Source organism: Lampris incognitus, chromosome 16 (assembly GCF_029633865.1).
Source record: "Lampris incognitus isolate fLamInc1 chromosome 16, fLamInc1.hap2, whole genome shotgun sequence".
In the NCBI taxonomy this organism is placed as follows: domain Eukaryota; kingdom Metazoa; phylum Chordata; class Actinopteri; order Lampriformes; family Lampridae; genus Lampris; species Lampris incognitus.
In genome coordinates, this window is record NC_079226.1 from 35,687,857 (window position 1) to 35,702,820 (window position 14,964).

The 14,964-nt window shown below is 48.7% G+C and overlaps 1 protein-coding gene across 1 annotated transcript in view; it reads right to left on the minus strand.

Annotated features, from left to right (window-relative positions):
- gfra4a (GDNF family receptor alpha 4a) overlaps positions 1 to 14,040 on the minus strand; it is a gene marked incomplete at its 5' end in the record, with an annotated part of 34,597 nt that extends 20,557 nt beyond the window's left edge. Inside the window, 2 exons of the mRNA XM_056295436.1 lie at positions 3,902 to 3,982; positions 13,755 to 14,040. Coding sequence (XP_056151411.1) covers positions 3,902 to 3,982; positions 13,755 to 14,040 — 367 coding nt within the window. The remainder of the gene's footprint in view (positions 1 to 3,901; positions 3,983 to 13,754) is intronic.
- Positions 14,041 to 14,964: the final 924 nt, after the last annotated feature.

Sequence of the window (14,964 nt, forward strand, 5' to 3'; positions counted from 1 at the left end):
TATTATCACAAATCCCTTCAACCTTTCTCCTTTGCTTATCTTTCCTACTATTTCCATTTTATTCAAATGATTTTAAAAAATGGAAACGAGTCCATCCATCGATTCAGATCTGTTTCATTTTGCATTCAGCTCTAACAGAACCATTGCAGGAGCATTGCTCAGTACCAGGCCCGGTTGTTTGCCTGCCACTGGATTTGGTGAACTTAGTTTAAGGATTTATTTAATTGATAGTAATTGCAATTGTCTTCACTTGTGATATTGTGATTGGTGAAATTGATTGAGGGCTGCAGACTACCACATGCCTCCTCCCACACATGTGGAGTCGCCAGCCGCTTCTTTTCACCTGACAGTGAGGAGTTTCACCGGGGGGACGTAGCGTGTCGGAGGATCACACTATTCCCCCCCAGTTCCCCCTCCCCCCTGAACAGGCGCCCCCGACCAACCAGAGGAGGCGCTAGCGCACCGACCAAGGCACATACCCACATCCGGCTTCCCACCTGCAGACACGGCCAGTTGTGTCTGTAGGGATGCCCGACAAGTCAGTCACTCTTACTGAGAGCATCAGCTTCATACCTGCAAAGGGAAATGCAAAGGTGCTCGGAAAGCATAGTTTACTGCTCGACACAAAACGCTTTATCACCAACCCTTTTCATCAGACGTGACATGACCCGACTTTAAAGGTCAATTGCTACATGCCAAAATACTCAAGTTCTGGTACAGCAGCCCCGGTTTATCGTCAGGCGTTTGAAAAGGGCCATTATTCTGTTTGGAGGAGAGATGCCATCAAGGGAGGGTAAACAACCATTAATCACGTCTTTGTTTTGGCGCTTGACTCGTCGGGATGCGTGGCATGGACGTCAACTCTGACCTCCCGTGTTGTCGCTGTACAGTGGATTTATGGCGATACTGTACGGCGTGGCCGCAGCGGCGCCGTAATTCAGCTCAGCCTCGACGAGTGGCGTCGACTCAACAAACAACCTGAGTCTGAGGTCGCCAGAGATATGTTCTGTAGTGTTTTAGGGGAGCTGTCGCTGCAATGGAAGCTCTCGCGTATGCTGCTTGGATGTGCTCAAGATGGTCTGGTTTGGGTTCGTGAAGAGTCGCCGCTCTAAGCAGGAGTCAGCAGAACAGTCGTGTAAAACGCGTCATTTGGCGGGTGCTGTCGCCAAAGATACCTCATAGTAACTGTGACTACATTCGTTTTTAGCGTAGACAAGACCCCGAGGGGACTCCACGCTCCATCTCTGGCTCCATCCACCGAGCTATGTCACCCATGCAAAGAGAATTGATTGGATAAGGGGGTGAAGGTGACCGCGGCAGGCTCTGGAGCATCACACATCACAAATGGGACATTTTCCAGTGCAGGAGACTCGCACCACAACTTTCACACCAGACTCGTGGTTTGAAGATGACTTGCTTTTTAACGCCCTGGTTTAACGGTAAACGGATGTCCCGTGTCCCTCTCTTCAGCCGGTGTACTTTAAGCCATTGTTGAGAGTTTGTGTAAAGTTGGCCTGATTCTGGGAGGCCGGGAATCTCGTCTGACACGGTATTGGCATTTCTGAGGGTATGATGGCCCTCGCTTACCCAATATCTGTGATTCGAGGCACTGCGGTCGATAACTTCAAGGACACCCTCCACCCTCACCCAATTTCCATTTTGTCCCGCTCACCCAAGTTCGGCAGTAAAGATACTGTCCTATCGCACCCTTTCTGCTGGGAACGGATAACTTCTTGCTCTTTTCTGATGGGAATTTTAACTTGTCAGCATGAGAAAGCGTCATGTTATAGCACTACACTTTAATACAACTCAAAGTGGCACCAGCTAAATTGTTGGGAGTTCGGCAACATCTTTTACATCAATTGCTGCGAAGATAATCGATGGGCTTTTTTTTTTTTTTGCTTTGCAAGCCATAGCTCAAAGGAGTGTCGTGGAAGCAGAGTAGCTGTGCTCACAGACAAGATAAAGTAAAACGGCTATACTCAGATGTGTGCTGCAAAGCAATCCCTGTATTTCCCGAGAGGTTCTGTGCCTGGTGGCAGATGAAAACCATTAAGAAAACAAGGCTTCTCTGTAACTGATCCAAACAGGGATTCTGTTATTCTCTCATAGCCGTCACACTACTACTACTAATACTACTACTACTACTGCTACTACTATTACTACTACTAATACCACTACTACTCTTGGCTGCTCCCGTTAGGGGTCACCACAGCAGATCATCCGTCTCCATCTCTTCCTGTCCTCTGCGTCCTCCTCTGTCACACCAGCCACCTGCATGTCCTCCCTCACCACATCCATAACCCTCCTCGTTGACCTTCCTCTTCTCCTCTTCCCTGGCAGCTCCATATTCAGCATCCTTCTCCCAATATACCCAACATCTCTCCTCCACACATGTCCAAGCCATCTCTATCTTGCCTCTCTTGCTTTGTCTCCGAACCGTCCAACCTGAACTGTCCCTACTCGTTCCTAATCCTGTCCTTCTTCATCACTCCCAATGAAACTCTTAGCATCTTCAGCTCCACCACCTCCAGCTCCGCCTCCTGTCTTTTCATCAGTGCCACTGTCTCCAAACCATATAACATAGCTGGTCTCACAACCATCTTGTAAACCTTCCCTTTAACTCTTGCTGGTACCCTTCTGTCGCAAATCACTCCTGACACTCTTCTCCACCCACTCCACCCTGCCTGCACTCTCTTCTTCACCTCTCTCCTGCACTCCCCGTTACTTTGGACAGTTGACCCCAAGTATTTTAGCTCATATGCCTTCGCCACCTCTACTCCTTGCATCCTCACCATTCCTCTGTCCTCCCTCTCATTCACACATATATATTCTGTCTTGCTCCTACTGACTTTCATTCCTCTTCTCTCCAGTGCATACCTCCACCTCTCCAGGCTCTCCTCCACCTGCACCCTACTCTCGCTACAGATCACAATGTCATCCACAAACATCATAGTCCACGGAGACTCCTGCCTGATCACGTGCGCCAACCTGTCCATCACCGTTGCAAAACAAGAAAGGGCTCAGAGCCATCGCACTTTGCGACCCAAAATGAATTTAACGATGATATTTCACAGCGCAAAATTATTTTTTTTTTAAATCTGCCGCTGCTTGGTCATGTTCACGAATAAATGTCAGTTGCTGTTGGCAATGACCCCTCCACCCACCCCCACCTGTCATAGCTATCATATTTTTTCACGGCTGTCCTCATAGTGGATCCCACTTCATTTGAACCACCACTTAAGTCTCTCAGGCTTCCGGTCTCATCATCGGCCCACCCAGAATACTGCCGGAGGAACAGACACCGTTGTGTTAATGCTCTCGGCTGTGGCAGATCAACAAGTGAAAACTTACTTTTCTCTTTTTGAGTATACAAACAAACCCGTTCACCCCCCTACTTCCCATCTCGGTCTCTTTATCTCCCTGCCAGCCCTCTCTTTCTTTCTCTCACCCCTCCCTCTCTCTATCTCTCTCTGTCTCTCTCTCCACCTCCTCCCCTCTTTTAATCTCTGCGCCCCTCTCTCGCTCTCCCTGGTCTGTGGCTGCAGTCTGTTTATTTACATTTTTCTCAGTCTCCCACTGCATTAAAGTAAAGAGGTAATTAATCTGTGCCTCGGGGGCTAACAGCAGCACACACCAGCCCTCGGGCACGCCCACAGGCTCCAAGGGAGGATGGGAGGCAAAAATGAGGGGTGCTGCTCATCAAACGCTTCCTGCGCCCGCCCATCCCCTCCAGCCGGACTCTGTGCATCAGCTCGGCCATGCCCGGATCTCACTTTCTCTGAAACCTGCAGCCTGACCGCACAATGAGTCAAGTTTGACTTCGCTCTCAAGATGGTTGGATGGATAGTGTAGTGAAGATAAAGCAGGTGGACAGAGGGGCGGCGAGAGACATACTCACCTGCAGCAATGGAGGCCAGACGCACGTAGTCCGAGCCCCTCTCCTCTGGTTCGTAGGGATAGCTCTCCACTAGGCTTAGTCCTGTCATGGTAGAAAGACATTTCCTCGTTTTAATTGTCATCGGTGAGCCCCAAATAGTGTTGGTCTCAATTCAGTTCAGTTCAAAACATGTTATTCATTCCCAAGGGGGACCTGCAGAGGCAGGCACAGTAGAGACAGACAGACAGGACGTGAGGACAATACAGGAAAGACAACACAACAAAGTCCAGACAGACACGGCCAATTGTGTCTGTAGGGACACCCGACCGAGCCGGAGGTAACAGGGGGATTCGAACCGGCGATCCCCGTGTTGGTAGGCAACGAAATAGACCGCTACGCTACCCGGGCGCCCCCAAATTTCAGTGTACACCCCCCAGTTCACTGGCTTTGTACTGGGAGAAAAGAAGCCCGTGTAAGCGTCCCATGACAACAAAAACATCTGTATTTACCACGTCACCTCATCAAACGATACCGACGCCGTGAGGTGGAGAAGTCTGTTTTAGGAACTTGCACATAGGCCGCGGAGCTCTGCAGCTTTACGCTCTGTGCTGCGGATTTGACCTTTGCCCTCACGACCGCCGGTTGCCTGAAATGTTGCTCATTAGGACTCGGAGCTCGTTTTACCTTTTTCTCTAATTCACCCCGAGTAAGAACACCTGCTCGGTGCCCACAGTGTTGGTGTAAACAGGATATTGAGACTAATGCTGCGAGCGGGAAGCCAGGGTGGAGGCACAAAGCGCTCATACTCAGTGGGTGGAGCGAGGGAATCGGCAGCACAGCTAGAAACCTTTGCAGGCACAGTAATGACGGGGTTTCTGTAGGAGCCTGGGAGTCACGGTGGGGCTTTCTGTAGGAGGGCCTGCCGCAACTCTACATCCGTAAAGGCAGGTAGCCGCTTGAGAACCCCAGCTGCCATCCACGTCGCCAATCCAATCTAGTTTTATTGCTGCTGGAAGAGATTACTGCCTCGTAGGTCTATTACTCAGGTGGAGGGGGGCATTCAATTTACGAAGAGATTTGCCTACAAGTTATGCGATTCTATTTTTTTACGATATATTTGTGGTCCCCCCCCCCCCCCCCACTGTTCATATTTTCAAAACTGTTCACACAGCATTGGAGATTTCAGGCTCTTTTCAGGGGCGCTCGAGCACACCTAACTTTCATCTCAGCACCCCTAAAATAACAATAATAATAATAATTACTATTATTATACCCCCCCCCTTTTCTCCCCAATTGTATCCGGCCAATTACCCCACCCGCTGCTCCACCCCCTCTGCTGATCCGGGGAGGAGCTGCAGACTACCACGTGCCTCCTCCCATACATGTGGAGTCGCCAGCCGCTTCTTTTCACCTGACGGTGAGGAGTTTCACCAGGGGGATGTAGTGTGTTGGAGGATCACGATATTCACCCCAGTCCCTTCCCCCCGAACAGGTGCCCTGACCGAACAGAGGAGGCGCTAGTGCAGCGACCAGGACACACCCACATCCGGGTTCCCACCCACTGGCGTGTAAGTATACTGTTTTTTGTAAGGGTAGGTGGAGAATTTAGGATTTCATGGCGCAGAAAGAGACGTTGCAAATGAAATTGCTGAATGTTCTGACAGGACGTTGGGTCAAAGCAACATTACTTTGCAGTTGATTCATGTTGGGTCGGGCGTCCCTACAGACACAATTGGCCGTGTCTGCAGGTGGGAAGCCGGATGCGGGTATGTGTCCTGGTCGCTGCACTAGCGCCTCCTCTGGTCGGTCGGGGCGCCTGTTCAGAGGGGAGGGGGAACTGGGGGGAATCGCGTGATCCTCCCACGTGCTACGTCCCCCATGGTGAAACTCCTCACTGTCAGGTGAAAAGAAGCGGCTGGCGACTCCACATGTATCGGAGGAGGCATGTGGTAGTCTGCGGCCCTCCCCGGATCGGCAGAGGGGGTGGAGCAGCGACCAGGACGGCTCGGAAGAGTGGGGTAATTGGCCATGTACAATTGGAGAGAAAAGAGGGGGGGGGGCAACAGCAAAAAAGAAAAGAAATGTCTGTGTTCCCACTGATGGCTGTGTGAAAAATGTTCACAGCAAAACAGCCTGGTTCAGATGAGAGAATGAGGTCAAAATGATGTTACTCGACTGTGTTGCCCATGGCAACCCAATACCCAATTAGAATAATGTTATAAATTGATATGGATTCTCCCCCATCTTTCTACCTGTTATTATACTATAAATACTCTGGTTGTTTTGTTTGATAGCACAAAGAGGGAGAGAGGAGGATAGAGAGCAGGAGGGAGTCAGCACAGACAGAGAGAGAGAGAGTGAGAGAGAGAGAGAGAGAGAGAGAGAGAGAGAGAGAGAGAGAGAGAGAGAACCAGATGAGAAAGTGGACAGGTAGTCAAGACCCCATAGAAAGAAAGAAGGCCACTTAATTTTGTCATCGTACGTTACAATGAAATTCATCCTCTGCATTTAACCCATGCTGTTGTATCGGAGCAGTGGGCAGCTGCAGCGCCCGGGGACCAACTCCACTTCTTCTTTCCATTGCCTTGCTCAGGGGCACTGGCAGTAGTATTAACCCTAACATAGATGTCTTTTTGATGGTGGGAGGAAACCGGAGCACCCCGGAGGAAACCCACGCACACACGGGCGAGAACATGCAAACTCCACACAGAAGGGACCTGGGACGGCCCGGGGTTCGAACCCAGGGCCTTCTTGCTGGGAGGCAACGGTGCTGACCACCGGGCCACCGTGCCGCCGTAACTGTAGTTATAATGCCACTGTTGTGCCCACATTCATTGTAGTGGACTCCACAATGATTTCACATTACTAAGCAGTGTATTGATCTACTGATACCACGTGTGGATTCTCCACCACCTCCTCTTACATTTATTTATGTCATAAATACTCTGTTTTCTTTATCCCGTATTATTATCAGATGATGTCATTTTCTTTTATTTTTTTTGGATTTCCCACCCCTCTTTTTTCCCCTCCCCAATTGTACTTGCCCGATTACCCCACTCTTTCGAGCCGTCCTGGTCGCTGCTCCACCCCCTCTACTAATCCAGGCATGTGGTAGTCTGCAGACTACCACATGCCTCCTCCCATACATGTGGAGTCGCCAGCTGCTTCTTTTCACCTGACAGTGAGGAGTTTCACCAGGGGGACGTAGCACGTTGGAGGATCACGCTATTCCCCCAGTTCCCCCCCCCCAAACAGGCGCTCCAACCGACCAAAGGAGGCGCTAGTGCAGTGACCAAGACACATACCCACATCTGGCTTCCGCCCTGCAGACACGGCCAATTTTATCTGTAGGGACGCCCGGCAAAGCCAGGGGTAACACGGGGATTCGAACCGGCGATCCCCGCGTTGGTAGGCAACGGAATACATGGCCACGCCACCCAGAAGCCCCAGTGTTGTTTATTTCTGACCCCAGTTCAGGGCGGCACGGTGGCGCAGTGGTTAGCGTTGTTGCCGCACAGCAAGAAGGTCCTGGGTTTGAGCCCCGGGGTAGTCCAACCTTGGGGGTCGTCCCGGGTCGTCCTCTGTGTGGAGTTTGCATGTTCTCCCCGTGCCTGCGTGGGTTTCCTCCGGGGGCTCCGGTTTCCTCCCACAGTCCAAATACATGCAGGTCAAGTGAATCGGCCGTACTAAATTGTCCCTAGGTGTGAATGTTTGTGGCTTCCGGTTTACTTCCGGGTACATGGGACCCACTGAATATGCGCAGTAGTGTTACTCCCATCATGCCTTAGGCTATGAGAACGGCTCGTACACAGCCGTGCCGTCACGCAGGGGGAAAAAAAGGATTTTTCTGGGTTTTTGAATTTAAAAAAAAAAGATTATTAAAACCCCATGGCTTGAAAATTTACAATACAAAGAGTAACAATTGACCATGATTATAGCTGCAGGTGTCCTGTCAACAGTTTTACAGGCGTCGCTTTTACAATGGTGGTCTATGGGGAAAATGCTTTTTGGGCCGCAAGGGATTTTTAGCTGCAATACCGCGAATGACCGCTGGAAAAAAATTGGCTGCAAGGCTGAGCGGCGGCTCCGTATCCAGTTCTACTAGAATACATCCATGACTGCAGACCACCACATGCCTCCTCCGATACATGTGGAGTCGCCAGCCGCTTCTTTTCACCTGACAGTGAGCAGTTTCACCAGGAGAACGTAGCACGTGGGAGGATCATGCTAACACGTCTCTTAGGCACCTTGATGTGGTGTCCTCTTCTCTGTGTAGATTTGCTGTGAGGGGTCCATATAGCTCTCCCCATCGCTTCATGTATGAGTTGTCTAATTTGGTCGCAGCTTAAATCTCGAAGGTAATTTCACTGGGTCAGCTCGTCTTCAAACGCGCTCACTTTAACCGTCCTTCCTATTTGAAACACTTTTTGGTCCCGTGTAGATCTTCATATCCACTCAGACATATGCAATATCCCTTCTTCTTTTTGTTGCTCCCCAGACTTTTCGAAGAAGTCGGATGCAGGTCATTCCAATACAAAGCTCCAGCCAACTGGAATAATCTTCCTCTTTTTCTGAGATCTATTACCTCTCTCCACTGCTTCAGGACATTTTTATTTTCTCATTTTAAAACAACCTGTTTATGCTTTTACTCTGTGGGTATTTGAAGCCAAACTGTTTCAGCTGCTCTTTATGTTGGTGTAACTGATTTGACATGCAGGCCGTCGTACCTAATGTTTCCTGACGGGGGGGTGTGGGTGGGAGAGGGCCGGGGCGAGCGAGGCATCTGTATCCGTGTATTTACAGTGTATGTTTGTTATGTATACGGTTTTTCTTTGTATGCGTTTTATCACTTTGCATTTTCCTGGGTTGGAGCCCCGAGGTAGTCCAACCTTGGTGAGTCATCCCGGGTCGTCCTCTGTGTGGGGTTTGCATGTTCTCCCCGTGTCTGCGTGGGTTTCCTCCCACAGTCCCAAGACATGCAGGTCAGGTGACTCGGCCGTACTAAAGTGTCCCTAGGTGTGAGTGTGTGGGCCCTGTGATGGCCTGGCGGCCTGTCCAGGGTGTCTCCCCGCCTGCCGCCCAATAACTGCCGGGATAGGCTCCAGCATCCCCGCGACCCTGAGAGCGGGATAAGCGGTTCGGCTAATGGATGGATGGATGGGTTTGCATAATGGCTGCATTTGTCTACAGGACCCCCTTGAAAATGAGACGCTACAGTTCAAGGGGCTATCCTTTCATTAATTCCAGGTATGCATGTCACGTTCTCATTAGGGGCCGAGCCCCCCCCCCCCCAAATGTCCGATCCTAGAACCGCCCCTGTCACACAGTTAGCATGACCGTACTCTGTGTTGACCAAACCATAAAACGTGTTTTCAATGCTAGCACAAAAAAATGCATTAAACAAACACACAGTTTTTTTTCGAAACTCTTGAGTGCATTTTGCACAGCCAAACTGCGTAGTTACTACAGTCCAGTTTGCAGATGTCTGCATACTCTATTTCACCACTGATGCAACTGAGTTTAAAATACAACGCGTAAATTTCAAATGGCTGGCAATCTGCCAAATCACGAGTACTATATTGAAATATATTCAAAACCCTGAAAAGTCATTACAGTGGTTATAGAGACAAACTGCCGACTGACTAGCCTAGCTGCTATTGCACACACACACACACACACACACACACACACACACACACACACACACACTTTAACCAGGACTCGTGTGGTTTTATAGCTTATCGCAGCTTTATTATGCTGAAATCTACTGTACGTTGTATGTATTTATGTCTCTAATGTAGTTATTTTCTGATGTGCAGTGGTTGTGTTGACCACTGTTTGTGGGCCAAATTGCCCCCCGGGGACAATAAAGACTATTCAGTCCAGTCCAAATGATGTAAAACCGACCAATCACAGCTGATTTCCATCTGGCTTTGTGTTTCGTGACCACCTATAGAAAGGAGGGGGGGGGGACACTGTTGGAATGGGAGAGGGACCCAGCGGGGAGCGGAAGAACGGGTGAAAGAGGAGACGAGCGGCTGGACGAGGCCAACGGAGAGGAGTACAAATGTGTGATTACATGTTTCCATACGGGAAGACGGACCTCGAGTAGTACTGGAATTTTGGTTTCTACCGGTGTTTCTTTGTAACGGCTACTCGCAGCATTTCCACGACTTCCCAGGAAGGTGAATCGGTTCGTCTGGACACAACGTTTAGCGGGAGGCCCCAGATGAACCGATTAGACTCTCTGGGGTTCCTATAGGTGGAGCACTGAGCATGCGCCAAGACGTTTCCATGGCTTGCTCCCGTTACACGTGCCGTGGTGTGTTGTAATGGAAAGATGGTTGAAACAGATGAATCCATACGGTCAACAGTAACAAGACAACAAGAAAAATATTTACTACTTCACAGACATAGATTGATATGAAATTATGCATTTATTGTAATGTAATGTTAGTGTGTTTTCTTTTTTTTTAATCTCCGTCGGGCAGCAGCAGCAGCAGCCTAAATTTTTTTTTGTCCACAGTCCCCCCCCCCCCCTTATCTTCTCAGTTGTACACGGGCCAATCACCCCACTCCTCCGAGCCGTCCCGGTCGCTGCTCGACCCCCTCTGCCTATCCGGGGAGGGCTGCAGACTACCACATGCCTCCTCCCGATACATGTGGAGTCGCCAGCCCCTTCTTTTCACCTGACACTGAGGAGTTTCACCAGGGGGACGTAGCGCGTGGGAGGATCACGCTATTCCCCCCCAGTTCCCCCCCCCCGAACAGGTGCGCCAACTGACCAGAGGAGGCGCCAGTGCAGCGACCAGAACACATACCCACATCCGGCTTCCCACCCGGAGACACGGCCACCTTTGTCGGTAGGGACGCCCGACCAAGCCGGAGGTAACACGGGGATTCGAACCGGCCGATTCGATCCCCGTGTTGGCAAGCAACGGAATAGACCGCTACACTGCCCGAACGGTCCACGGTTAATCTCTCAAACTACTGGACCTATCAGCCTAAAAATGTTGCCCACAGTTGTGACGAAGACCCTCTCGTGGTTGCGGCGATTCAAAACGTTTGAAAAACGTGTCTCCTTGCTATTGCCGCTCGCTCTCTTCGTTCGGTTTCTAGCTCCCTCGACCAACGCTGCTCTCCGCCGCTGCCCCGAGCTGAGCGAACCGTGCGCATGCGTGACTCGCATGTACCGCTGAGTCAGATCCGGCAGCCACAGCGTCGTCCCCAAAACATCATGTATTCGGGTATGAGTCTTAAAAGTAAACGAGAAGCCAATCGTATTTCACAAGTCAGCAAATCGTTCACTGCCGAGCTCAGCACAGGAGAAGTGGAGGAACACCGGATGTACCAAAAACAATTCGCCTTATTTACCTCGCCGCCACGCGGAAGTGCCGTCGTCTCCAGTGTTAAAACTCCGCTACAAAAACACAACTTCAAGAGTAGGGCTAATTACAGTCACAAGCTGCAACAGAACATGTTCCATGGCTGAGCTGGGTTTTCTTTCCGTTGTTTTATGAATGAAAGTCAACCAGCAGAGCAGCCACTCACCTTCATAACAAGTTATTTTCTTGCCCGGTGCGGGATTCGATACGAGGTATACTGCACCACAAGGCGACATCACTAACCGCTCCGCTAAAGGGTCAGACCCGTTAGCTAGGGGCTAACGTGTCTTATTAGTAGTTTACACCTTTTATATCGTGAGAACCGCGACGGTTAAACGCATTTGACGTCTTTTGATAAGGTTTGACATTATGGTAGCCTGACCTCTGTCATTTCATGTCAGACTCGGTCGCTTTCACGCCAGGGTCCGCCATGGAGGCTGCACATCCACAGGCTGACAGGCAAAACGTTTTATCAGGTAGATTTGCTACTGTAAACTACGAATAAGACACGTTAGCCCCTAGCTAGCGGGTCTGAGCCTTTAGCCGAGCGGTTAGTGATGCCGCCTTGTGGTGCAGTACACCCCGTATCGAATCCCGCACCGGGCAAAAAAATAACCGGTTACATTGGTGGCAGCGGTGGGATCCGGAAGTGTGCAGATCCTCAGAAGTCTCTTCGGAGCGCGGGAAGAACAAGCGCGAGGGCGCGCTTCCGGGGAGGGTGACGACTGTAAACTACCAATAAGACACGTTAGCCCCTAGCTAACAGGTCTGACCCTTTAGCCGAGCGGTTAGTGATGCCGCCTTGTGGTGCAGTACACCCCGTGTCGAATCCCGCACCGGGCAAGAAAATAACAGGTTACACTAGCTTGAGTGCTGCATATTAACAACCTCCCCCCCCATAGTTCCTGTTCAATCGACTTGGGCACTGTGCAAAGGTCTTATAAAGGCAAGAAAAACGCTGGTTTTTCTGTCTTTGTGTGCATGCATTTTTAAAAAGGGGTGGTTTGTTGCCCAGATCGAGCAGCGGAGAAGGGGAGCTACATGCGCCTGGTGGCGCTCTGCTCTCTACTGAGCGCGCTCCTCCAGATGGATCATTGTTTTAGGAGTGAACAAGTGCTCCTGCTGGGAGAAAACCAGCGTCGAGTGTTTTGGCAGAATGATATGCTTTTGATTCCTGTCTGCAGAGTTTTGGTGGCTGTGGTGAATTTTGGGCAAGAAACGAACTGCTGTACTGAAATATGTTTGTGCTGAGACTGAGAGTTGTATGAAGTGTTGTGAAAAATCGAGGTCAGCATCGAAAAATGCTTTGTAGTGATCGTAACTCTGAACCCTTTCACACTGTTAAGTCAGGTTGCTGCTACAACAATACAATGTCCATAAAGGATAAAGTTGATGTTATGTTACATTACGTTATGCCATGTTACGTTATGTTACATTATGTTATGCCATGTTATGTTACATTGTTATGCCATGTTACATTGTCATGTTATGTTATATTATGTTATGCCATGTTATGTTACATTGTTATGCCATGTTACATTGTCATGTTATGTTATGTTACATTATGTTATGCCATGTTATGTTACATTGTCATGTCATGTTATGTTATGTTATGTTACATTATGTTATGCCATGCTATGTTACATTGTTATGCCATGTTACATTGTCATGTTGTTATGTTACATTATGTTATGCCATGTTATGTTACATTGTTATGCCACGTTACATTGTCATGTTATGTTACATTGTTTTGCCATGTTACATTGTCATGTCATGTTATGTTATGTTATGTTGCATTGTTATGCCATGTTATGTTACATTGTTATGCCATGTTACATTGTCATGTTATGTTATGTTACATTATGTTATGCCATGTTATGTTACATTGTTATGCCATGTTACATTGTCATGTTATGTTGTTATGTTACATTATGTTATGCCATGTTATGTTACATTGTTATGCCATGTTACATTGTCATGTTATGTTATGTTATGTTACATTATGTTATGTCATGTTATGTTACATTGTTATGTTACATTATGTTATGCCATGTTATGTTACATTATGTTATGCCATGTTACATTGTTATGTTGTTATGTTCCATTATTTTATATTATGTTCCATTATGTTATGCCATGTTACATTGTCATGTTGTTATGTTCCATTATTTTATATTATGTTCCATTATGTTATGTTATGTTACATTGTGTTGTTACGTTACGTTACATGATGTTATGCCAATTTATGTTACATTATGTTGTATTATGTTCCATTAGGTTATGTTACGGTGTGTTATTGTTTCCACCGGCCTTGGTCGCGTGGCTAATCTATTTTATCTAATGTTATGTTATGTTATGATTGACTGTTTCCTATTTCTCACTGAAATAAAGGGCAGTCAAATAACATCCTAGTTTGTTTTTTTGGGCGGCGGGGGGGGGGTTCTCTTTTTTTTTGTATGTTTTTGCTTTCTGGTTAACTCCAGTCTCACCATGCAGCACCGACTGGTGCAGACTCCAGTAGATGCTCAGACAGTTTTTCTCCCTCTTCATGCCCCGTTTGCACTGGCAGCCATGCAGTGGACTGGAGAGCAGCGCCGTCATGGCGTTCTCGCACTGGTTGCGGGCCCCGGGCCCCAGCTTCACACTGCCGTCCCCCGCCACACACTGTCTCAGGGTGCGGAGACGAGGGCTGCAGGTATCATCGCTGGAGCAGGTGTCTCCGGCCCGCAGACAGTCCCTCCCGCCTGCCGACAGAGCAACACGTGGGAGCCCTAAAAGTACAACACACACACACACACACACACACACACACACACACACACACACACACACACACACACACACACACACACACGTTGCCCTGGTTAGTGCCAGCAGGGCCATCATTTCTTAAACACGGGTCTAATTATTCCCTTAAGAGTGAAAAATGTTAGGTTATTGATGCTGTGTTTGTGTCAGTGGTGCTGTGAGTTTCCCTTAAATTTTCTATTTTTTTTCTCCTCTACTTTTCCAGGTATGAGACGTCCAGGTTTCTTCTCAACACAACATGGTTGAGCCAGACGGAAAGACAGAGGGGAAAGATAGAAAAGAGATGTCTTGTGTGTTAAAGTGTGTTGTTACCTTCTACTAATGAGACGTTACAACTCGTTTCAACCCCACGGGGCTATAAACTTTAATAATAACTTCGGCACGTAAGGTTATGCATCACGCTCGGTCCGTTATTCCAGGTGCAACAACCTAAACGACCCCTGTGTAAACAAGGAACTAAACAATGGTTCCTAACAATAGTTCCTATTGTTACATTGTGTACGTATTGTGTGTTGCTACTTTGGTATTTCCCCTCTTTCTCATCTCAGTTTTTACAACACAGCGGCGTGTTTAGCGGCCTTTGAATATCACATCGCATTCTGGTTTGACCACTTCTAGAAAGATATGGGCTGTCAAACACAAACTGGTTAAAACGGGAGCACGTTTGCGTGGGGAGATTAAATGCAGCAGCGGCGATGTGGTTTATCGCTGCCTTAATTCTGTCAAATACCACTGGAGGAGTTAAGACTACAGAACTTGATAGACTTTGACTTGAACAAGTGGGGAAATTTTCGTTATTCACGCCTCGACAGATTCCAAGAAAAACATGTCTGAGGGCATTTCTGGGAATTTCCGAGTGCTTGGGAGAGGTCCCCCCTCCCCCCCCCCCGT